Here is a 24,024-nt window from a genome sequence, read left to right as displayed (position 1 = left end):
ATAAAAAAACATATTATCTTTACAGGTGTCACTCATTACAATTATAAAATAGATTTATGGTCGTCATTATTGATCCGTTATCATTAATTTTCTCCGACAGGATAGATTACAAAGCCATCTTGACCGTCCAAATGGAAGTGAAGTGAGTGGCTGAGTCAGCAAAGTTACGTTGCACTTTGGAATTTTGTTCCTTCTCCTTTCGAAAAAGGAAGCAACTGGGCCATGCACGCAATGCACGCAGTATTCCCGGAGACCCAAATGCCTTCTCCATTGACTGCGAAAACAAACACCAAGTCAAGAAGATTAAAACACCTAATTTCACTTAATTTAAACGATGAAAGTAGATAATCGGGTGCTTAGTACAACAACCAAGTGGAAATTCTTTTCGTCTCTTTTGCTTTTTCTTTGTTTAAATTTTTTTTTTTTTTTTTTTTTTTTTTTTAACTCTTTTGCTTTTCCTTTGTTAAGCATCTTTTGTGTTTCCTAACAACTCCTCCTTTCATATTGAAAGGAAAGAAAGCAAGAAACTGAAAATGATGTGGGTGTCGGTGGGATTTGGCTTACATGCTATTATTTTAATAATAACATGTATGTTATAGTTTAATCAACGGTCCATAATGACTCTTAAAGTTGACTTACTTTTAAAAGCTTTTAATATGAGAGAGAAAATGAAGAGAGATTTAGAGAAATTCAATCTTGACTGTTGATTAAACTACAACATACATGTTATTATTTTAATAACAGCGTGTAACCCGAATCTGTGTCAGTGTCACACCCAAGTGAATCTTTACTTGAACAGTCGGTGTGAATATAAATAATGTTAGTGTTTGGGTTATTTTACATTAGTTACGAAAATGATTGGTCATTAGTTTATAAATGTGAATAAAGACTCACATTTTGAATTAACTTTTAGAGTTGAGAAATACTCAAGACTACCCAACAGTTAGAAGAATGACAAGATTATTTTTGGTGTTATTTTAAATGTGACATAGTTATATTTGGGATAACACAATGAATAATCTACTTATCATTCTATCAATACTTGGGTGGATTTTTAAGTTTAACAAAGATGGATTTAAAAGTTAATTGGGACTACGTACAACATCATCATTATGCAATAATTATCATCAAATAAAAAGTGGTTTCTATCGTTATTTTGAAACAAAACTCTTAATTTTACTTGCTTCTTCTCCTTCTAACAATACGCATCACTTTAGAGCATTTTCAGCCGATGTTAGAAGGGTTCATATTTTGCTCATATGAACCCTTTTAGCTCTCCAGCAAATGCTCAAAAGTAAAACATTTGTTACACATACGAAAGTTCATTGTAGCACATAATATCGAGAACAATAGTTTATTTTTTATTGATTTCTTTAACCATTCTCTCTCTCTTATTACATTGAAAAATAATAATTAAAGAAAATAACAAGTAAAATAAATAATCTTTTCTCTGCCAATAAATCTTTTTATCTATGGCCCTTATCAAAGCCCAGTGTTCAAGCTCTTAATTAACCAGTGACGACGCCCTTGATTACAAGTTTTTGCCAACGTTATATGTTGCTTTCTCATAGTGTCGGTGGTCGTTCGTATGGAAATTATTTCCTGCTTTTAACGGGCTTACTACAATGGACCACGAAGATCGACTTTTTGATCTTTGATAATGCCTTTATTCTCGTTAGCTTTTTTCTCTGCCAAGAGATCTTTTAATCTATTCCTTCCTATCCTTACTTCCTTTTTTGTTTTTTTTTTTTTGTTTCTGATTTCTTCTTCGAGAAAACAGTACCTAGTTGCTTTATCTCTGTTGTGTCCATAAAAGAAACATATATATATTTCTCCGTACACAGAACCACTCGGCAGATATTGAAATTTCTGAAGAAAGCAAAGGAATCCCACTCGGCAGATATTGAAATTTCTAAAGAAAGCAAAGGAATCCCACTCGGCTCTATGCTTGGATTGGCCCACTGTCTTTTTTTTTTTTTCCTTCTTCTTTTTACTTGCACCTCTTTTTATAGGCTTATGAAGAAAAAAAAAAAGAAAAGAAAAAAAAGAGCAAGCAGAATCACGTGGGAGGTTTCTTATATGATTGAATCAAATGAAATGATTGATGAGTGCTTTTATTTTTGTACCATATATTTGATTTGTGTCACACATGCATATCATTCTATTCAATGAATTGCTAATGTCATTGCAATCACCTGCTCCATTGAGTATATCGAATATTCTTTTGTTCCTATTTAAAACTCTTGCATGGGCTTGTTTGTTAATATTTTTTTAGGACTACTCTTTACCAAATATATATATATATAGTAACAAATAACTCAATATATAAAACAAGCACTCCAAATTATGTTCATCTTTAAATCAAACCATAACAAAAATATAAAAAGTACATTTTAAAAAGAATGAGAAATGTTTGGTTTTTATTATTTGCCCTTCTCTTTTCCATCTCCATATGAGAGATGAACAACTTCACCATTGAATTTGTGGAACCCAATTTTATAAATTCAATGTTAAATTAACAAAAAAAAAAAGGATGGACGAAGAATGTGTAGGAGAATTACAACAACAATATATATATATATATATAAAATGACTCCATATACTTTTATTTTTATATTAATGATTGTGTCACTTCAAACTAAAATATACAAATTAGGAAGAAAAATTTTTATGGATCCACTTTGGTTTTAAGATAAGTGATGGATCTTAATTCAAATTAAGAGTGGTAAGGATCATTCCCCGTAACCATTTTTTTTATTCAATTAGAAAAAAAGAAAAAGAAAAAGAAAAAGTGATGTATCCTAACCTAGCTAGTGGGAAGCAACTATTCCATAGATTCAAGAAAAATCGAGGAGGATGAGTGTCGGCATGGGTTTTTTTCTAATCATAGGGTCGAGGAATAAGAACTACCTATGTATTGGATTGTTTGCCTAGAGTAGATCTGTTGTTACAACTGAAGATTAGTTATGGGTTAGTGGATGTTTGGCGTCATAGTTTGGACTTCAATATAAGATCTGTTTGTTATTACCCTCTATGATGTATAATCTTTTAGCTTCGGCTTTGATCTTTTAACTTCGGCTCGGATCTTGATTGTAAGAGCTTTTATGCTCTTGAGTACTTTTCTATAAATGAGATCAAATTGATTTTTCAAGAAAAAAAAAAATCAAGAAAGTGCATAAAAACTAAAGAAAAAACACTCCTCAAGTGATTCTTACTAAGAAAACTGAAAATTACATCAACTAGGTGGCCATTCTGTCTTTATTGAGCTTAAATAGAAATAGGATTATAGCTAAGAAAAGAAAAATACAAAAATACCCTTATTGGAAGTTCGATCGATCAAACATTAATTTTGATCTATCAACATTTCATTCTCGATTGATCGAACCTCTCAAGAATTTGCACCGTACATATCACTTGGATTAATCGGATCAGCGATGGAGTCACTCAAAAACTAGTACTGAACATCATCCCTTCCATTCGATTGACCAACCGTTACCTTTCAATTGATGGAATTCTCATTCTCGAACCTTTTCATGAAATTATTCGCTATACGATCTACGTCAATAAACTCACCAAACATATATATACACTATTTGATGGTTCTTGGTTAAATAATAATGAATTGCTCATATAATTACATTATGAAAAAAGGTAGTTTTCGTGTATTAGATTATCATAGAGTAGATGTTATGTGTCCATAAACTATAGGGAGAAAAGAAAAGAAAAAGAAAAGAGAGATGTTCCCATGTACTCAATGTAAAGGGTTAAATATAAATTGGTTCATATGCTTTTTGTGGGTATCAAATTAGTCTTTGAATTTCCAAAAGTGATCAAATTAATTTTTGTGCTTTTTTGACAATGTAAAATAAATCTTTTTGTCTACTTCCGTTAAGAGTTTTTTTTTTTTCTTGTACAATTTCTAGTTATAAGTGAAGAATGACATTTCAAAGCAAATAACGATGGGTTAGATGTAGAAGAAAACCCACGATTTGATTACAGGCTAAGCATGATTTTATCTTTAATGATATGGTGAGATTCCCGAAAGAATCAAATAGAGAATTGATTTAATAGTATTTGATGATTTTTCAACAATAATTATGTGAAGACATTACATATGGTGGACCGCAATTTGACCAACTGGCTTTTTCTTTTTCTCAACACATGACTGATAAAAATAGATGAATAAATTATTTTAAGCTCAGAAAGTACAAAGAGTAATATATATCACTTTCGAAAACTCAAGGATTGATTTGATACACATTAAAAGCACATGTACCCTGCACTTTTCTATTTAACCCGAGTAGTGGCACGCCGTGTAGGAAATTTTTTTAAAAAAATATTTTAATGCAAAAAATTAAAAAAAAAAATTGTCGGTGTGTTATTTTACTTCACCCATTTAACCCTATTGCATAACTACAAGCATAAAAACAATTGATAAACTTAAAAGCATAAGTACCGTCTGCTCGGCATTGCAATGACTATTTAAGTGTATATGTATTTATTTTTAAGAGGTAGCTCAATCGGTTAGGATTGTGTATAATAAAGTAGATATCACTATTTCAAATCTTCCTTCTTCCTTTTATGCGGACATGTAAAAAGAGAAGAAGTATATATGCATTCCTAATTGGATGAAAAACAATTGATAAACAACAATCATTTGAAGAGAGTGACAGTAAAAAGAGATGACCATAAAATGTAGATAATACTTTAATTAGGTCGTGATATAAATTGAGTGTTTTGTACTCTCGAATATGAAGTAAACATTTAACCTTACAATAATGAAAAATAATATAACCCTTCATATCAAATAATTTTTTTTAGGACATAAATTTCCTCCAAAACAGTTTGTAAGAAATTTCCTTTAAACCTATTTCAATAAGTGTCAAGTGTTATCTCTCTCATATTTTATTTAAAATTTTTAATAGTCATCTATTACCATTCTACTAACTTAGAAGCTTTTAGTTTAAGGACACTTGTCACTTATTAAAATTGGTTGAATTTTTTTTTTTTAGTGGCCTAATTAAAATAAATGATAAACTTCACTTTAACCCCTTAACTTCTACACGATTTGACAAATCCCTTAAACTTTCAAATCTTTCAATTTGGACCTTTGAACTTTTAATTGCTCTCAATGTGGACCCCTCCTACAATTTTAGCCGTTAAAAATATAAAAAAAAAAAAACCAAAATATCCATGATTTTTCCTTTTCTTTTTTTTTTTTAATAAAAAATGTTTTGGAATTAAGGGTGAAGTTGAAATTAATTTTATACAAATTAAAATCAGGGGTATAAATGTTATATAACGTTTAAAATCTGATGAAATGATTCACATTAAAAGCAATTGAAAGTTCAGATGCCTAAAATGAGAGATTTAAACGTCTAAAAATTATCAAAATCGCCTGAAAGTTTAATGAGTTAAATTAAAGTCTCTCCTAGAGTAAACAAAGATTTATAGTCGTCGGGGCCATCTCCTTCCCAGGGACATCTCTGTACTATAAAAGTAGCGATTCGCTTCTTCTGCCTGCACAAACTTGCTCCTTTCATCTTTCTGTCGAACTGTTGATGCACAGGACGATGCTCCCTCGGCTTCTTTTACCCCTGTTCGTCTTTTTCTCCTTTTTCTTGCAATATTCACTTGCCCAACCTGCCGGATGTCCGAGATGTCCTTTAATATCACCACCACCTCGTCCCAACCCTTTGATCAATCGCCGCCCGCGAGCCCCGCTATACCCACCATCACTTAATCTCATGCCCCGCCGCCCACCCAACAATCCTGGACCCTTGGCTAACAGAGCTAGGATTCTCTTCATCACCCAGGAGCTCAAAAGGAACATCACCTACGACCCCCAAAACTTTACCGGCACCTGGGTCGGCAACAACTACTGCCTCTTCAAGGGCTTCTATTGTGACACTGTGCCTGACTTGAACATCACCGGACTCGCCGGCATTCTCTTCAACGGCGCGAGGTTTGGCGGCCGCTTCTTAAACTTTTACCGCTTTATCCGCAACTTGCCCGACATTGCCATCTTCCATGCCAACTCCAACAACTTCAGCGGCGTGATTAACCGAAATCTCAACCAGTTGCGCTATTTCTACGAGCTCGACCTGAGTAACAACAAGTTCCTCGGAGGGTTCCCCTCGAGTGTCATCGGCGCCACCAATCTAACCTTCGTGGACCTTAGGTTCAACACTTACGCCGGGCAGGTCCCGGCTTCGTTGTTCAACGTTGACACCGACGTGTTGTTCATCAACAACAACGGGTTCAACCGGTCAATTCCAGCTGGCACATTCGGAAACACGCCGGCACTCTTCCTCACCCTAGCCAACAACAAGTTCACCGGTACGTTTAAAAAGTAAAGTTTCCGCGGATGCAACTGTGAGATTTGTTTTTCTCGCATCAAATAAAGTAAAAAGAAAGAGAGTAATATACTTAAATGATTAAGCCCATTGTCTTAAGACAAAGTTTTCCTCTCTAACCCGAATTTCCTTTGACATAGTATCATGTGTAATTTTTCATGTAAAAAATACATAAAAAAAAGCATGCATTTCTCACATGAATGTTATTTTTTCAGTTTGGAGGAAAATTATGTTCGTGTCTTAATATTTAAATTAATTTACTTTGTGGTAACTTCACTTTAAACCCTTAAATTACTAATTGATTTGACATAGTAACATGTGTAATTTTTCATGTAAAAAATACATAAAAAAAGCATGCATTTCTCACATGCATGTTATTTTTTCAATTTGGAGGAAAATTATGTTCGTGTCTTAATATTTAAATTAATTTACTTTGTGGTAACTTCACTTTAAACCCTTAAATTACTAATTGATTTGAGAAGTCTTCAAACTTTAAAACTTCTCAATTTGGACCTTTGAACTTTCATGAATTGCAGTCAATTTAAACCCTTCTGTCAGATTTAGCCGTTAACTTTCCTAATTTACCTTAATTTTTTTTTTAAAAAAAACTTTATTATTATTATTATTTTTATTTTTTAATTTGAAATTTTATAAAAAATTTAGGGTTATAACCGTCATTATCTTATTTTTAAGGTTTAAAATCTGACAAAATAGTTTAAATTAATTGTAATTGAAAGTTCAAGGTTAAATTGAGAGATTTTAAAATTTGAGACTTCTCAAATTACTTAATAATTTAAAAGTATAAAGTGAAATTACCCATTTACTTTTGTTTGATTTCCTTTGCATTTATTTTCCCGACAAGATTTAAGGATGAAGAGATTATTTGAATTCGATTAAAAAATTCTTCTCTACTACCAAATTAATAATTTGATTTATAATCTAACAGGCGGCATTCCTCGGAGTATCGGCCGAGCTTGGAGGACCCTACTGGAGGTGCTATTCTTGAACAACAGGTTGACGGGTTGTCTCCCATTTGAAATCGGGTACTTGATAAAGGCCACCGTGTTCGACGTCGGCGGCAACCTCTTGACGGGGACGATACCGCAGTCATTCGGGTGCTTGCAAAAGCTGCAGCTACTAAACCTGGCGCACAACGAGTTCTACGGGACGATACCGGAGAACTTGTGCCGACTACCGAACGCGTACAATTTCTCGCTGTCATACAACTACTTCAGCCAAGTCGGGCCGGCGTGCCTGAGGTTGATAAGGGCGAGGAGGCTTGACGTGAGGAGGAACTGCATTGTGGGGCTCCCGCAGCAGAGGTCGGCCGCCGAGTGTACGCGTTTCTCCGCGAGGGCTAAAAGCTGCGCCCGAGCGAATACTTTCAACTTCGTTCCCTGTAAGCTAGCTACTAGTACGGCTAATTTGGCTGATGCAGAGGATGAGGAAGAAGGGCGGCGTCTTGCTACAATTGATGAGATGCCAGCTCCTACACCGAGGACCTACGCTGCGCTCGAGAAGCCTCACCATTGATGATCGATCGGATGACATTATTATCCAATTGGTCCATCTAGTGCTCTGTTTGTTATCCCTGCTATCTGCGTGTGTTGTAAGAGGCTTAATTAATTGTCTTCTTTCTTTCTTTTTTCGTCAGAATCGGAACATTGTGGCTAATTGTAATTAGGTTCAAGCGTTTCGCGTTTGCTTGGTATGTAATGTAACTACTTTTTATTTGGGATGTTAGATCTTTCATCTGAAATTAATAAAATCTTGGTGTTTGTGTTTGTCTTCGTTCCTTTTCCTCTTCTCTCTCTTGTCTTTTAGTATTCAAAAGAAACAAAAATATATCGACAGCCTTTTTTTACGCTATATCCTATATGCGACTTTTGTGGTTTATTGGGAGTGTGATGCACTATTTTACAGATTCGGTTTCAGTGCTGTTGTTTAAAACTACAGAATATATGACAGATTTAATCTAACTTAAAGTGTGTTCTTACGTGTCTAACACCTTTACTTGGAAAAAGAAAAGAAAAGGCACCGTCTTTTTCTGTCTCTGTGCTCTGTCACACTCTCTCTACTCTCTCTCTATAACGCGAACCTGAATTACTGTCTCTCTCTCTTTCTTTCTCCAATCTGATTTCAACGTGTAGACCCTTATTTCACACGTTTCAACGTTGTTTTGGTCATATTCTCTCTTGCTTCGTTTCTCTCTTAGGTAAACAAAACCAAGATAGACTGTTTTGCTTCTATTCAAAAAACCAGTAAAAAATTCCATACGTTATACTGAAAAGAACCCAATTAATTATCGTCACTAATATACAGAACGGTTTGTTTTTTGTCGGTGTATGCTGCCTCCATGAAACTCAAAGGAATCAATAATCTTTCACACTGCAATCATAGATATGAAAAAATAATTTAATTTCAACTGTTATCTTCAACTGGGGACACAGTGACTAAAATAGTGATGAGTACGTAAGACACAATTTTGCATCCTATGCTTAAAACTATGACATTAATGGCAGCTATGTGTTTGTTGTGGCAGGAGCATCCGCAACAGCACTGAGAGGAGGAAGCTGGGCATCTTCTTATGCGGAACCGGCAATCCCATTGATGGCTGCTGGGGTTGTGACTCCAACAGCTGGCACAAAAACCACAAGCGTCTTGCCGGAGATTTGGTTCAGGTTAAAGAAAGAGAACAGAGAGAGAAAGTCTGTGAGAGAGACCGAGAGACTGCCTTTTCTTTTCTTTTTCCAAGTAACGGCGTTAGTGGTTTTCTTTTACCAAGTAACGGTGTATCCGTTACTGGGTTGGGCTTGAAATTGTTGAATGAGTGTTAAACAGCATATACCACTTTTAAAGACGGAATTCGAACCCGGAGAGCTCAACACTAGAGCGTTTGACGAAAGCTGTGGATTGGATTGGGCCGAATGTAGGCTTTGATCTGCCTAGCCTGGTGTGTTAGTTAGTGAGCTGGCGGCCTATTATAGGTCTGTGCTTATGTTATGTTGAGACAGGTTTCGGACACTCATTCAAAAATTTCAAGCCCAACCCAGTAACGGATACACCTTAAAAGCTCCTGCAAGTGTTGCGCTGCCAACTGTTGGATCCCAACATTCTTGATTATTTGGACGACAACATAAGTTTACTAATCAAACTCTCCAAATATTTTTTGGACAACACTTGTTGTCCGATCCGTTGTGTGTTTATAGAAACTATGAGATGTATCCGTACAAACTGATTCGTAGTTAATTCTTATAAATCAGTTTAAAAAATTATTAAATATTTTTTAACATATGAGAAGCACATATATATATTTTTTAATAACGTGCTTATAGTCGTACATGGTCTTATAATGCTTATAACATTTTGTTCTACATATTAATAACAGGAAAAATCGTACTTATAATTTGATTGTGAGTAATATATTCACAACTTGTTCTAAACAAAAAAAGTTGTCGGTCAAACAAACTAGATTGCATAAATGTATGTACCTTTGCTTTTTTTGTTTTTTTAACATGCCCGAGGAAAAACAATATTTAATCTTGTGATCGTTATCTCATGACACATGATTTTTAGCCGATTAAACTATCTTTAAAATTGTTAGATGGTTCAAAGCCAACATGATTACCAGCTGGACCCAATTATATGCAATAGCCGCCACAAGGAAATTGATGTGGGAATCCATTTGGGAAAAGGGAGCTATAAGTAAGAAAGAATTGAGAATAACCTGCAGCTCTCCTTTGCTTAAAAAAAAAACCTGCAGCTCTCCTTTAATGGATATTGGACTGGGCAGGTAGTGAAGTGGACAACTGTTACTCACCAAACATTACCTTTTAAAAAAATTGGCTAAAGCTAGACTGATAACCCAAAATTAGTTTTAAGAGATTTTAAATTAAGAGAAATGTTTTATTTATTTATTTATTTTTTGTCTAACTCCAAAATATGTAAATCTATCATTAAATCTATATGACCCACATGTGAGTTCTACATATTTAATCATGTGGATCATATATATTCAATTGTGAATTTACAAAAGAGATGGACAAAAAATAAAAAGAAATGATTTAGGTCAATATTTGTTTCCATATTTTTCTCATCTCATTCTACAAATTCAATATATTAACAGTTAGATTTGTAGACTCCACACAAATTCAATGGTGAATTCATTCATTCACTATAGAAATGGTTAAAAATAAAATTAATTTCCATCTATTCTCAAAAATAAATGTGTAACAGATCTCTTGAATTAAATTAAAGTTCATTTTGTTTCCATGTAAAGTGTGTTATATCGAAAAAAAAAAGAAAGTTTAGTTTTATTTTATTTTATTTTATTTTATTTTTATAATAAAAAGTGGTTATTTTTCGTTTTTTGTTTTGTAATCTTGAAAATAGTTAGTTAGAAAAATATTTTTCGACATTTAGCTCTTATAGAAAATTAAAAAATATTTATTATATTTTCATATAATCTGAGAAGTTGCGAAAAAGATAGAGACAACGTTGAAGAGCTGCAAAGGAAAAGAATGTGTGAGAATATAAGGCATTCAGGGATAATTGCTTGCCTGTAAAGCTTGCAATTTGAGTAAGTAATTGCGAGAGGATCTTTGTGGGGTGGGCAGATAGGCCCTATAAAGAGTCATCTCACAATTGTTTGTCCAAGAGTGTGGAAGAGCGGAGAAAATAGTTTACGCTTACGGAGAAAATACTTTACGTATATGAAAAGCGTAAGCTATTTAAAGACTCGTGAATGTTATTTTTCTTTGTCAACTCAAAACATTTTCAATTTAAGTAATATTTTTCTTGATTTAGCTAGCAATTTTTCAAAACCATTAAACATCAAACTCTCCAAATAATTTTATACTTTAACTAAATATTATTATTTATTAGTGAAACTAACTTTAATATTTAGCTGATATGGCATGCATGTACATGTCTCCGATGGACAGTTCAATCCGTTAGAGACCATACTTCATGGAATGAAAGTCACTAATTTGAATCTCATTCTCTCTTCTCCTGCGTGAACATGTAAAAAAAAAAAAGGCATATACATAATTAATTAATTTGCCCAACTCCAACTTCAATTTAAACTGTTTTCACTCACAACATAAAATGTCAAATTGCACAAAATTTTTTATTTAATTCTCTTATAATAAGTCATCAAAATCAATTTTCAACTTTTTTCAGTCTTTTTAAAAGCAAAAGACCAAAACAAGAATAAAAAAAAATTCGGTAGTTGGTATGCATCTTTATCAATTTCAACTTTTGCCTTTTGTTTTGGCCTATATATGCATGTTCGGTTCCATCAGCATCTGCGTGAGTGATTTTCGTGAATCTTTATTTATGGCATAGATGGGGGAGGAATAGTACGTAAAGACCTATGTACAAACTTTACTTATGGCATAGATTTGTTTCTTGTTTATGGCATACTAGATATAAGATATGGATAAATTATATCTCTATAACAAAATTTTTTATTTAATCCGCTATTAGAGATAAGCCCTCACATCAAAAATTATCTGTCCTCAACTTGAAAGTTAGAACAACATAAACAAACGAAAAACAAAAAATCACAAATAGCAACAACAGGCTCACACAAAAGCGCGTGAGATTCACGCGATCTACGCTCCGGAGTATTCGAACCACAACCGTCGCGTGTCGACCGAAGGGAAAATGTCTGTTGCTTACAGGACTCGTTGGTGCCAGGGAAGAAGGTGTAATAACACGTATAGGACTTGGACCGACAAAGCCAAAAGATTGGGGAGGAAAACGAACGGTGAGGTGGAGTATAATGGCCAAAGCGGGGGAAGAGGCTGGCCGCTGCTGCTAGAGGCTAAATAAAATCTAAAACAAAAAAAGGAAAAAGGGGAAGGAAACCATCCTTCCTCCCTTTTGGATAGCTCGTCAATCTTTGTTTCTGAGTGTGAAAGAAAAGATGATAAATGATATGGCAAATAAAATTACCAAAAAAAAAAAGACAATTTTTACTTTTTGGGCTCTTTACATTTAAAAATAGTACGAGCATCTGCAACAATATAGAGTTATTTTAGCTACTTAAAACCTCATCTATTTTATTCTACTTGCTCATTTTTCAATATAAACACCGGCAGTTGACAAGTTATTCTTTTTAGATAATATTTTTTTAACAAAGAGATAGAGAAAGAGGAAACAGAAAGAGGAGATAAAATAATTAAAAAAATCCTATATGTTGATAGAATAGATTTTCATATTTGAAAATTCAATGCAACAAATTGTTGAAAAATTTTCATTTTAAAAGGTTTGTTGGAGGATAAAAATAACACATAATAGTTAAATTTAACTTAAAACACGTGTTTGAAGGCCTTGCTAGATCTGCTCAAGAGTTATATATATATATATATATATATATATATATATATATAAAACTTAAATACTCAATGTGAGTATATATATATATATATAACTTAAAATACTCAATGTGAATACTCAATGTGAATGCTCTTACCGAAGAATGAGGGTTATCATCCGATGTCGATAGAGTTAGTTTTTTCTTTCTAAGCAGCAATCATTTGATATTGACAGAATACATGTCGAGTGGAGTAAGTGAGGACGGTCGACCACTTGAGAGATTTATCACCAATGCACAAGTCACAACCCACGCCACTTCTTGACTTTGTTATACGGAAAATATAGGACAAAAACAAAAAACATCATACGAAATAATACACGCTCACATTTGCATGCGTATCTGATCCTTAACTATTATACGGGGTTGAAACAAGTACAAAAATGAACATAGATGTTGAAAACAATTCAACATGATTCTGTATTGGCCCATCTTGCCACCTCTTCTTATAACTACAACTACTCCTTTCTCTCCATTGAATTTCCTCTGAAAACCTTTCAATTCAATCCATAGCAGAATAGGTCAAGGAGAGAAGATGAGCTGCAAATCCAGCACCAAAGCTGCAGTTATGGCCTTCAGCATTCTCCTTACCTCTCTGATTGTCAACTCTGGTGTTGCAGCACATAGCAGAGGCTGCAACAGTGGATTCCACAGGTGTAAGAAATCACCAACAAATTCTCAAGCTCCGTCGCCTTCACCTCAGAAAGCTGAAACTTTGGTATTTGCAGAGCAAAGGCTTGCGGTGGTTTACCCTGTCATCCAAAAATTCAAGTCCATCATCACCTCTGACCCACTGGGCATTACCAAATCGTGGGTTGGGTCGGATATATGCAAATACAGAGGCTTCTACTGTGAAACCCCCCCTGACAACCAGTCAGCAACGGCTCTCGCTTCCATCGACTTCAATGGCTTCCAGCTTGGCGCCCCAACGCTTGACGGCTTTCTTGATCGGCTTCCCGACATCGCTCTGTTCCACGCGAATTCCAACAACTTTGCCGGCACAATATCCCCAAACATCTCCAACCTTCCATATCTCTACGAGCTCGACATAAGCAACAACAAATTCTCCGGTCCATTTCCTACGGCTTTTCTGTTCATGAACAGCCTGACATTCTTGGATATTCGGTTCAATTTGTTCGCCGGCTCAGTCCCACCTCAAATATTCACGCAGAACCTCGACGTCCTCTTCATAAACGACAACAATTTTATGCAGAAGCTTCCTGACAATCTGGGCAGCTCTCACGTTCTCTATCTCACCCTCGCAAACAACAATTTCACCGGTCCAATCCCAGGAAGCATTGTCAAAGCTCTGTCGTTTCTAACAGAGGTGCTCTTTCTGAACAACCAACTAACAGGTTGTCTGCCATACGAGATAGGATTTCTGAAGGAGGCCATAGTGTTTGATGCTAGCAACAACCAGTTAACTGGGCCTTTGCCATTCTCGTTGGGTTGCCTAGACCAGGTGGAGCAGTTGAATTTCGCCGGTAATATGTTGTACGGCACGGTGCCGGAGGTGGTCTGTGGGCTAGAGAATTTGGTCAATTTTTCCTTGTCCAATAATTATTTTATGAATGTGGGGCTTCGTTGTAGGAGCTTGATTGAGAGAGGAGTGCTTGATGTTAGTAATAACTGCATCCTTGATCTTCCATTTCAAAGATCAGCAGCTGAATGTGGAGATTTCTTCAGATTCCCAAGGATTTGTCCAAGAATGGAAACTTATACTTGTGTAACTTGTGAGCTTCCTTACTGGCCCTCCTGTGACCTCATTTCCTGAAATATTGGCTCCTCTAACTTAATGGGACCCTTTACCTTCTCTTACTCTGTTTATAGAAGGCATTGGTTTTTCGATTTTGATTTTTGTCTTGTAATGCATGGAACTCTCATTTGTGTGCATATATGACAGATTATCATTAATTTCCTTCGGTGTAATGAATATTGTACATGTTAACCATGGGCACACTTAGGGCTGCAATTTTTTACAAGAAATTGACCAATTAGGGTTTTGTATAATTAGGTTTGAGTTTATTTGGGTCGATGGGCCCATTGCAGGTTAATTCAAAACAGAACCCTAAATGAGCATCAGGCTAAAAGTACTCCACAATCACACCAATAATGCCGCTTCTCACTAACTCATGTGGATGTTAACTGTGACATATTTAGGGCTGTTAAATTTTGAGATTATCTGCAAATCCAAGACAAAATTAGTGGGTTGAAATTTTGTATAATTGAATTTAGATCAAATTCACCTAACCCATGTGGATGACCTAGATAGCCGGTATAAAATATAAATAATTATTATTATTCTTTAACAATTTAAAAACAAAACCCTTACCCCAAGGGATTGGCCTATTGGTTGAGGTTTATAATCTTAGGGAGTATCACCCCTTAGATCCCAAGTTTAAGACTTGTTAAGTGCAAACTCTCCCTTGAAGCCACAACACGTCATCATCCTAAAAAAAAAAAAACCTAAAAGAGTAAAACGGCTAAAAATGCTCCATAATCACACTAGTAGGAGTAGATTCTCTTCTCCTTCACTATTAGCATTGTTTGTTGTATGTAATTATTAAACTTTGAGCCTGATTATAGTTTGAAATTATTGAACTTTATCAATTGCTAATGAATATGTAGCCATCAAATAGTGTTTAAGCATTGTATATTTAATTGCTATGAGCCTATGACAGGAGTGGTCGTACGTGGTCCAATTAATAAGAAAATATCCCTCAATGAGAAGGCACAACTTAATGGGGGGTATCATGCACATATGCATGACAATGAAGAAAAGTTTCTTTTATACAGAAAATGGTCCAAAATTTGTCCATTTCAGGGGATGAGTGATGAGAATTCGGTGCCTTCTTCTTTCTGCTGCCTTAAAACCTTTTACCGCTCTGCAACTCTCGCTTTTTTTCAGGGCAGGCAGCGCAAGTGATTATGATTTATGGATCAGAAAGTTGCTCAACCAACCCAACGCATTACAATCTCCAACTACAACCATGAACCATGTGGTCCACCTCAAACAGAGCCTATCAAAAATAAAATTCAGTTAAATAGCCACCAAAATTATATTGTAATAATAATATCAGTCGACAGCCTCGTCACGGATCACTGTTCTTCGTTTAATTTGTGTTTTTTCTAATGTTAATGGAAACAGCAGATAGTCCAAGTTGTCTGTTAATTAAGATATTGATAAACTGGGAGTGGGCCTGATCCTGATGCAGATATTTAGCTCAAATTGCAACAAGATCGTGTATCCCGTCAGCAAAAAGTTTGGATAACTATCAACAGCAAGCAGGCTAATCCCGTTAATCACGTCTGCGAAGAAATTGGATGTCTATTCATGAGGTGTTTGTGGAACAGTACGAATTCCATTGGTGATGGGAGTATATTTGATTATCATATATTATGGAATTTGATTGCATTGATGGTAATCAACTATCTACCTCTAATTCTCCTTTTGAAGTATGAGTATTTTGTATTGTAACATTATCAATTGAATAAGAGAAAAATGTAGCTCTTGAAGCTTTACTTTTGTAGACGTATGTCATATATCAAACCACTTAAAACCCGTCTTTATTTTATTATTCCCCTTTAATTTCCTTTAACTTTTATCTTTTCTATCATAGCAATCTTGGGGAATTTCAATTTTTTTTTTTTTTTTTTTTTTTTCATTTCTATTCTCTTCTTATTGTTTTGTCCCTATTTTTCACATGGCATCACATATCAAAACAATATATTAGAGTCTATTTTCTTTTCCATTGTGACTATGATCTAATGGTGTGCTCATCTTCTTTAGTTTTCAGCCCCCCTAAAAAAGAGACCGAGTTGCCAATCTTTTGGCCGTTTGTTGGCCTAGGCATTTGACCTTGTGATATTGTTTGAATACTCATGCTTATTTATAGTCTATAGTTGGCCCCATCTTTCGGCCCTTGATGGCTTATTCCTAATCTTTGTAGTATTGTCTAAAAATTCAGGTCCGTTTAAGGCTCATTATTGGCCTCATTTTAGTATTTTGTTGACTTTCATTTTGGCCCATAATTAGCCATGTTTTGAAGATTCTCGGCCTATTGGTGTTAAAAGCCCAACTCCAATGAGTTTTCGGCCATTATATTTGGCCTAAAAAAAAAGATCATTATTTTCAAATTCAAGCTATCTTTTATCTCGAGTTTGAGGTGAAATGTCAGAGTATATTTGATTATCTTGTATAATTAGTTTTAAAGATCTAATCGAAATAAGATTTGATGGTAATCAAATCAATCCATACTTTTCTACTTGCTTTAATTTATTTTATCTTTTATTTTAAGCCTAGGCATGAATTATCTCGAAGCTTGCCGATTTGCTTAAAGCCTTATTGGTCTTCAATGGACCAACATTATTGGGTATAAAGTGATTGAATAAATTGTTTGAGCAGAGTGGTTGGGAATTAGGATGCTTACAAAGGCAATCATCTCTAGATTTAATATAATGCCTAGAACGATGTAGTTTGGTTTGTATGCTTAAAACTCTAGATTTAAAAGCCTTTAAATCAATTTATAAGCCTTTGGAGTTTCTATCCATAACCTAAAATCATTCCTGGAATCCGTTTCTGAAAATTAATTTTGAAGAGTCAATGCATCACACAACAAGTATCCATGTGGCCATTTTTAAACATTCACAAGACTCAAATAAATATCTATATATATTAATTTGAAAATCTTTCAAGAGTCATTGTGGTTTGTTGTGAGGCTTGAGTGGTTGATTTGAAGCAAAGAAAATCACTGGCTGTCGTTGTCCGATTAGGGGTGATTTCTTTGGCTGTGGTTTTCCACATATTGAAGGTAGTGGCATATTTTGTGTTGTCTCTGGCTGTGCTCGGCAAAGGCTAAACCGGACCGGACCTAAAAATAAAAAAAATTCTTTTCAAAATCAACTTCAACACTCTTATTTTTAACATCACATTAATCATTTTTTATTACTATTCAAATAAAAAAATTACTACAAAATAAATTTTTTTTCACTTTTTTATACAAAATATTTTTATTTTTATTTTTTTTTTCCTCATATTAGTCAAATCTGCTACAATACCGTTCGACTCCCTTTTTTCCATTTCATTGCCAAACACAGCCTCTTGGGTGGTAGCCGATTGTTGACATGTCTTGTCCTTGCTTTGGGTGTCTTTGGTTCTTTGCTAAAATTCGTTGCATGGGATGGCCGAATGGGAGGGATTATATTTTATATTTCAAAATTTGAGCCATCAATTTTATTTAACGGTTTAAACAAATGCAGAAGTTTGTGTTACCAAAGCAAGTAGATTTGACATATTAAAAACTAAAATTAATTACATCGGTAACACACAAACTTCTGTATTTATTTAGATCGTTAGATGTAATGGATGATTCAAATTTTAAAAAATATGAGGGGATCTCAATCCAAACGTGAGAGGGATGATTGTTGGTGTACTAGTGCGGGGGGGATTGAAGTGGAGTTAAAAAAAATACTAAAAATTAAAGGTAATAGGTTTAAAAAATAAGAAACTACACATACTTCTCTCAAACTAATAATTTATTATTAATGTCCTCCATGGCTCCATACACTATCAAAACAATATCAATATACCCTCAAATGACATAAATACCCTTCATAATTTTTTTAAAAAAGAAAAATCTTAAAATTGTAACACAAATTTAAAATTTTAAAAAAATTTAAATAAAATTTAAAACGAAAAAAGTGAAAAGCCAAGGGGGTCAAATGTTACACTTAATAATTTTTTTTTTATTACTATTTTTTTTATTTTCAAGTAATATGTAACCATCATATAATTAATTTTTGAAAAACAAATTTAGTAATTATAGCCTTTTCCATTCTAAATAGCTAAAAAGCCTAAAATAGCAAAGGGTTAATCATAAGATTTGGTGAAACTTATTTTCAAATTAAGATAGCTTCAAATATGAAAGTCCACTTTAACAAATGGTAGCTGAAAGATCATTAACTATATTTACGTATAAAGGCGTTAATCTTAACGATCTCGTGAAACATAATTTGAAATTAGAGGACAAAGCATCTAAAATTACGCTAACTGTGAAGTCACATGGCGCCGACCAAAGCCCCAAAAAAGGTGTAACGAATACAAAGCGACAAAGGTGACAGTCTCTCTTCAAAAGAGAGAAGAAATAGCAAAGCACTGGAGACTGAGGCTGTTGATGTAGGGCGGGCGGCGGGTTGGGAGTGGGACTCCGGAGCGGGACAGCCCATGCCATGAAGGCGGAACCCAGCTGTTATTAGAGCATTTATAGTAAATAAGTGAACAGTAATTATCGGGAAGCGTACGACCCAACAGTTACACGTCAGATACATGTTTTACCTTCACGTGATTCTCTGAGCTTGCAGTCCGACAACTGCTCCTAAGCTCTTACATGCTTTTGTCACGTACCGCTTGCCTCCTCTTCCCATCCTTTCTTTCTTTCTACTCTTCATTGTCTAAATCCTAATTCCTAATCCCCTAGCTCTAGCAGGCTAGGAGCCACCAGGGGATGAAAATATGGACAAATCATATACTTCTACTTGTTTTTGAAGAGAAAAAGTGAGAAGGAAAGAGAGAGAGAGAGGGGGAGAAGAGGGCTCACTGCTCAGAGGTTGCTTCCCCCTTCCAATAATGCTGAGGAGAAGGCAGCAGCCCCTTACACTGTTCTTGTTGTTTCTATCAAATGCCTCCTTCTTGTTCTCACTTTGCACCACCTTAGTTGCTTCTTCTAAGCCTTTGCTTCCCCACTCTCCATCTTCCGCTAACTTATCACTACCCCATGGTGATGATGCACTCGCTCTTCTCGCATTCAAATCCAAAGCTGATTTGAGCAATAAACTTTTCTTCTCTCCAAATACCAGCGTCGGTTTCTGTCATTGGCAGGGAATCAAATGCGCCCAGCAAAAAGTTGTGCGCCTCGTCCTCGAAGGTCTAGATCTAGCTGGCGGCGTTTTCGCTCCCGACACATTGACCCGCCTTGACCAGCTCCGAGTCCTGAGTTTGCAGAACAACTCGCTCACCGGACCCATTCCCGACCTCGCCGGACTCGTCAACCTCAAAACCCTCTTTCTCGACCACAACTCCTTCATCGGCTCTTTCCCACCGTCGATTCTGTATCTCCACAGGCTCCGTACCATTGATATCTCCTACAACAACTTCACCGGACATTTACCCGCCTGGTTGGCCACTGTAGACCGCCTCTACTACCTCCGGCTCGAGTGGAACCGGTTCAACGGAACCGTTCCTCCGCTCAACCAGTCCTCCCTCCAGTCCTTCAACGTATCAGGAAACAACCTAGCCGGTCCCATTCCGGTTACTCCCACTCTGATACGCTTCGGTCCATCCTCCTTCTCATGGAACCCCAATCTCTGCGGCGAGATCATACACAAAGAGTGCCAGCCTGTCCAACCGTTTTTCGGCCAATCGGCTCCGCTGGCGGCTCCGCCACCGACGGTGCCGCTCGGTCAAAGCGCGCATGTACACGGTGTTGACCTGGCTCATGAACCATTTCAAAAGAAGCACAAGAGAGCCACCGTGATTATGGGGTTCTCCGTCGGTGTTTTGGTCCTCATCGGTTCGCTTATCTGCTTTGTGATGGCCGTGAAGAAAGAGAGGAGCCGGAAAGACCCGTCGGCGCCTGTAATGGCTACGGAGGACGCTGCGGCGACGGCTCATGCGGCGGCGGTGATGCAAATAGAGCAAGAGGAGTTGGAAGAGAAGGTGAAGCGAGTGCAAGGAATGCAAGTGGCAAAGAGTGGGAACTTGGTATTCTGTGCGGGCGAGGCGCAGCTGTATACGCTGGACCAGCTGATGAGAGCCTCCGCTGAGTTGCTTGGGAGAGGGACCATAGGGACCACCTATAAAGCCGTGCTTGATAACCGTCTGATCGTCAGCGTGAAGAGGCTTGATGCTGCAAAATTAGCGGGCACGAATCAGGAAATGTTCGAGCGACACATGGAATCAGTGGGTGGGCTTAGGCATCCTAATCTGGTGCCGCTTCGGGCTTATTTTCACGCCAAGGAAGAACGGCTTCTCGTATATGATTACCAGCCCAACGGCAGTCTCTTCTCTCTCATTCACGGTAAGCTCCTCCTCCTTTCTCCGCTTCATTATCTTCCTCATTATCGCTCACTGAGTCCACTCAGTGTAGACTCAGTACTAGGATAGTTACCCCTTATCTTTAGGTCTATTAAATTGATACTTTTTTAAAGCTTTATTGGTAGCCAGTAAAAGGAGGACCATTATTGGCACATGATGGGATCCTATATTTTTAGGACATGGTGTTAATGGTCACATTTTCATGTGACAATTCTTGTTTTTTTATTTTTATTTTTAAAAAATACAAAATTATGTTAAAAAGGGTTTTTGGCTCTTGAGGTCATGCTAGTACTAGATTATGATGGTATCTGGGTTTCAATTAACACCGAGAATATTGCTGCTGGGTACATTGGGACTTTGATTTGACGATAAAAGCACCTTTCTTGGAATTGAGTCATTTGATTTGACCCTGATGGCTTGTGAACCTAAATATATTAGAAACGGTGCGAGTGAGGACCAGGTGGTCCTGTGTTCTTCGCTTGATTGTTCGATCACGCCCGCTCATATAGCGAGTTTGCGAGGAATTGGAATTTTGACACGACCCCACCAACAGTCAGAACTGTCTGTCTGTAAGTTTACTTGTCCCACGCGCGTGGATGCACATTCGCTCAATAGGAGAGGAGATCGTTTGTTTAGCTAGCTAGGATTTGGCTGGTAGTTGTGGGAACCTACGTCCGGTCAAGTCATATGTGGGGGGCCTTAATAAGGTCCAGTAACTGGACGGCTACTGTTCCGGTGGACCTTCATTCCGTTCGTAGCTGTTGGAATTGAATGGTCAATTCTGTCAGTCAATTATGATAGGCTCTCGTTGGATCCATCTGTTCAAAATTTAATGTTAATTTTTGAAATAGATAGTTAGAAAGACATGAGTGAAAAATATTATTTCGATAGTTGCTGTATTGATAATACTCAACCAAAAAAAAAAAAAGAAAAAAAAAGAAGAAAAAAATAGGTTAAAAGACTAATATTGGGCTAGCCAAATAATAGCAAAAAAAATTCTTTCCATTCAAGTTATTGTGAACTTTTATAATTACACGTTATTGTAGCAATTTGTAAGTAATATTTTATTATTTTTTTTTCTATTTTTTTAATTTTTTTAATTTTTTCTCTTTTTATGGAGAAGATAAAGAAATGATAAAAAACTAATAAAATAATATTGAAAAATAATATTTAATTAGAGTAGATAGTTAAAATAGATGTTTTTGTTGGAGTGTATAATGAAAAACTAGTAACTAAAATGAAAAAAAATTGTATTTTGAGTAGTAAAGTAAAACTTTTGCTGGAGATGCTCTTAGTGTGTAAGACTAACGTGATAACCACTGCACCACAGCAACTCAACATATGTTCACATGCTTTATATAGTATTGAGTAATGTTAAAAGTATGACTTTTGACGTGGTTTTTAAAATTATTATTGAACTATTTAAAATCGTAATTAAAATAGTTCAATAATGATTTTAAAAGCCATGTCACCTCAATTCAAAACAAAAGATAAAAACTTCTAGAATTAAACTATGATATCATATGTGTATCGTCTATGAATGTTAAAGCACAAATTTAAAAGAGTAATGATACGCACATTCTTACTTTCACACTTCTTAACAAAACTTTTAAAATTACTATTGAATTTAAGATTAATTATTATTGAATTTTAATCCAATATTAATTTTAAAAGCTAGGTACAAAAGCCTAAAAATGTTACACGCATTCTTACTTGACACATCCTATATATATATATATTGACATTTTTAGACACTACGCAATTTGTTATATCCTATATATGTAATTTGGTACTGATAAACTCCCCCTTCATGTGGTACGTATAAAAAATGCATGTGCAGGTTCAAAATCAACAAGGGCAAGGCCACTCCATTGGACATCATGCTTAAAAATAGCGGAGGACGTAGCACAAGGCCTCTCTTACATCCACCAAGCATGGCGGCTCGTCCACGGCAATCTCAAGTCCTCCAACGTCCTCCTCGGGCCTGAGTTTGAGGCTTGCGTCGCTGACTACTGCCTCTCCATCTTAACCAACGCATCTTCCGACGATGACAACGACTCGGCCACATATAAAGCCCCGGAAAGGCGGAATCCAAATCACCAAGCTACCTCCAAATCCGACGTCTACTCGTTTGGAATTTTGTTGCTAGAGCTTCTCACTGGCAAGCACCCATCAGAGCACCCGTTTTTGGCGCCCAATGATATGGTAACTTGGGTTAGGTCCATAAGGGAAGAAGATGGGGAAGACAATAGGATGGAGATGCTTCTTGAGGTTGCCATAGCTTGTAGCTTGACCTCGCCTGAGCAGAGGCCCACTATGTGGCAGGTATTGAAGATGTTACAGGAGATTAAAGAGACTGTATTAATGGTGGATAGTGAATTGGACCCGCAGAGTGGGATGTCCTAGTTAATATTATTTGTACGACACCATTAAGTAATGCATAGAAAATATATAGATGACAGCAAATATTGCAATGCTACTTTCCCTCTGCTTTTCCTCCGACACTTGCTTCCTTTTCCCGTCTCCCCTGTTTATTATGGTGGGTGCAGGATTCAGAATGCATGCAAGTTCTGGTAATGCAATACATTTTATTGCAGCTGTTTATTTAAATTAACCGCCCACAAAGCGACATGTCAGCACATAGACTTGGCGTGCTAAATATTTTCTCTTTCACCCGACACTTACAGGGGACCGGCATAAGTCATGGCCTCCCCAAGTTTTGAATGATTTTATATAAATATGTTTTAGTATACATCATTTGGTCAAAAAATTTTAGTTTACACAAATAAACAAGGTGGTTTGGCATGTAGATCCTTTATGGCGAGCATCCACCCAACTTTCCTATGTTGGATGTTCCGGTTGTTGGTCGGGTTTTCTCTACGATTTTCGCTGCTACTTTTGCGATCTCCCATTAGTCTTTGCTCTATGCTCGGACGCAGGGGTGAAACTAAAATTTTTAGTTTGGAAGGCAAAATTTTTTTAAAAAATTCTTGGTTTGCCAAAATTTAATTTTTAAAGATCCATTTTTTTTTTTTAATTTTTTTTTTAAAATTACTTTTTTAGGGACCACCCTATGTCTTGGGGGGCTGGGGCACCCAAGCCAATGAGTGGTTTTGCCCCTGCATGGAAGTGACTCTTCGTAGTTGAAATGGGTGGCTATGTGTTTTATGCTTTGTGGTATCGATGGCATTGCATCA

The 24,024-nt window shown here is 36.1% G+C and overlaps 3 protein-coding genes across 3 annotated transcripts; all 3 read left to right on the top strand.

Annotated features, from left to right (window-relative positions):
- The first annotated feature begins 5,484 nt into the window (after positions 1–5,484).
- Positions 5,485–8,140, top strand: LOC132184153 (uncharacterized protein At4g06744-like). The gene is made up of 2 exons (XM_059597666.1): positions 5,485–6,339; positions 7,303–8,140. The coding sequence occupies exons 1-2, from the start codon at positions 5,562–5,564 to the stop codon at positions 7,887–7,889; spliced, it is 1,365 nt and encodes a 454-aa protein (XP_059453649.1). The 5' UTR covers positions 5,485–5,561; the 3' UTR covers positions 7,890–8,140.
- A 5,066-nt stretch (positions 8,141–13,206) lies between these two features.
- LOC132185020 (uncharacterized protein At4g06744-like) lies at positions 13,207–14,605 on the top strand. The gene has a single exon (XM_059598833.1). It carries the CDS (start codon positions 13,271–13,273, stop codon positions 14,507–14,509), a length of 1,239 nt encoding a protein of 412 aa, XP_059454816.1. The 5' UTR covers positions 13,207–13,270; the 3' UTR covers positions 14,510–14,605.
- Positions 14,606–18,776: 4,171 nt separating this feature from the next.
- LOC132184152 (probable inactive receptor kinase At5g67200) lies at positions 18,777–23,411 on the top strand. Its single transcript, XM_059597665.1, has 2 exons — positions 18,777–20,810; positions 22,668–23,411. The coding sequence occupies exons 1-2, from the start codon at positions 19,361–19,363 to the stop codon at positions 23,231–23,233; spliced, it is 2,016 nt and encodes a 671-aa protein (XP_059453648.1). The 5' UTR covers positions 18,777–19,360; the 3' UTR covers positions 23,234–23,411.
- Positions 23,412–24,024: the final 613 nt, after the last annotated feature.

Source organism: Corylus avellana, chromosome ca6, assembly GCF_901000735.1.
Source record: "Corylus avellana chromosome ca6, CavTom2PMs-1.0".
Taxonomy (NCBI): domain Eukaryota; kingdom Viridiplantae; phylum Streptophyta; class Magnoliopsida; order Fagales; family Betulaceae; genus Corylus; species Corylus avellana.
This window is presented reverse-complemented; position numbering and strand designations above follow the sequence as displayed.

Coding starts and splice junctions, on each gene's coding strand:
- LOC132184152 (XM_059597665.1), top strand. CDS start 19,361: ATGCTGAGGAGAAGGCAGCAGCCCCTTACACTGTTCTTGTTGTTTCTA. Junction 20,811..22,667: donor TCTCTTCTCTCTCATTCACG/GTAAGCTCCTCC, acceptor ATGCATGTGCAG/GTTCAAAATCAACAAGGGCA.
- LOC132184153 (XM_059597666.1), top strand. CDS start 5,562: ATGCACAGGACGATGCTCCCTCGGCTTCTTTTACCCCTGTTCGTCTTT. Junction 6,340..7,302: donor AGCCAACAACAAGTTCACCG/GTACGTTTAAAA, acceptor ATAATCTAACAG/GCGGCATTCCTCGGAGTATC.
- LOC132185020 (XM_059598833.1), top strand. CDS start 13,271: ATGAGCTGCAAATCCAGCACCAAAGCTGCAGTTATGGCCTTCAGCATT.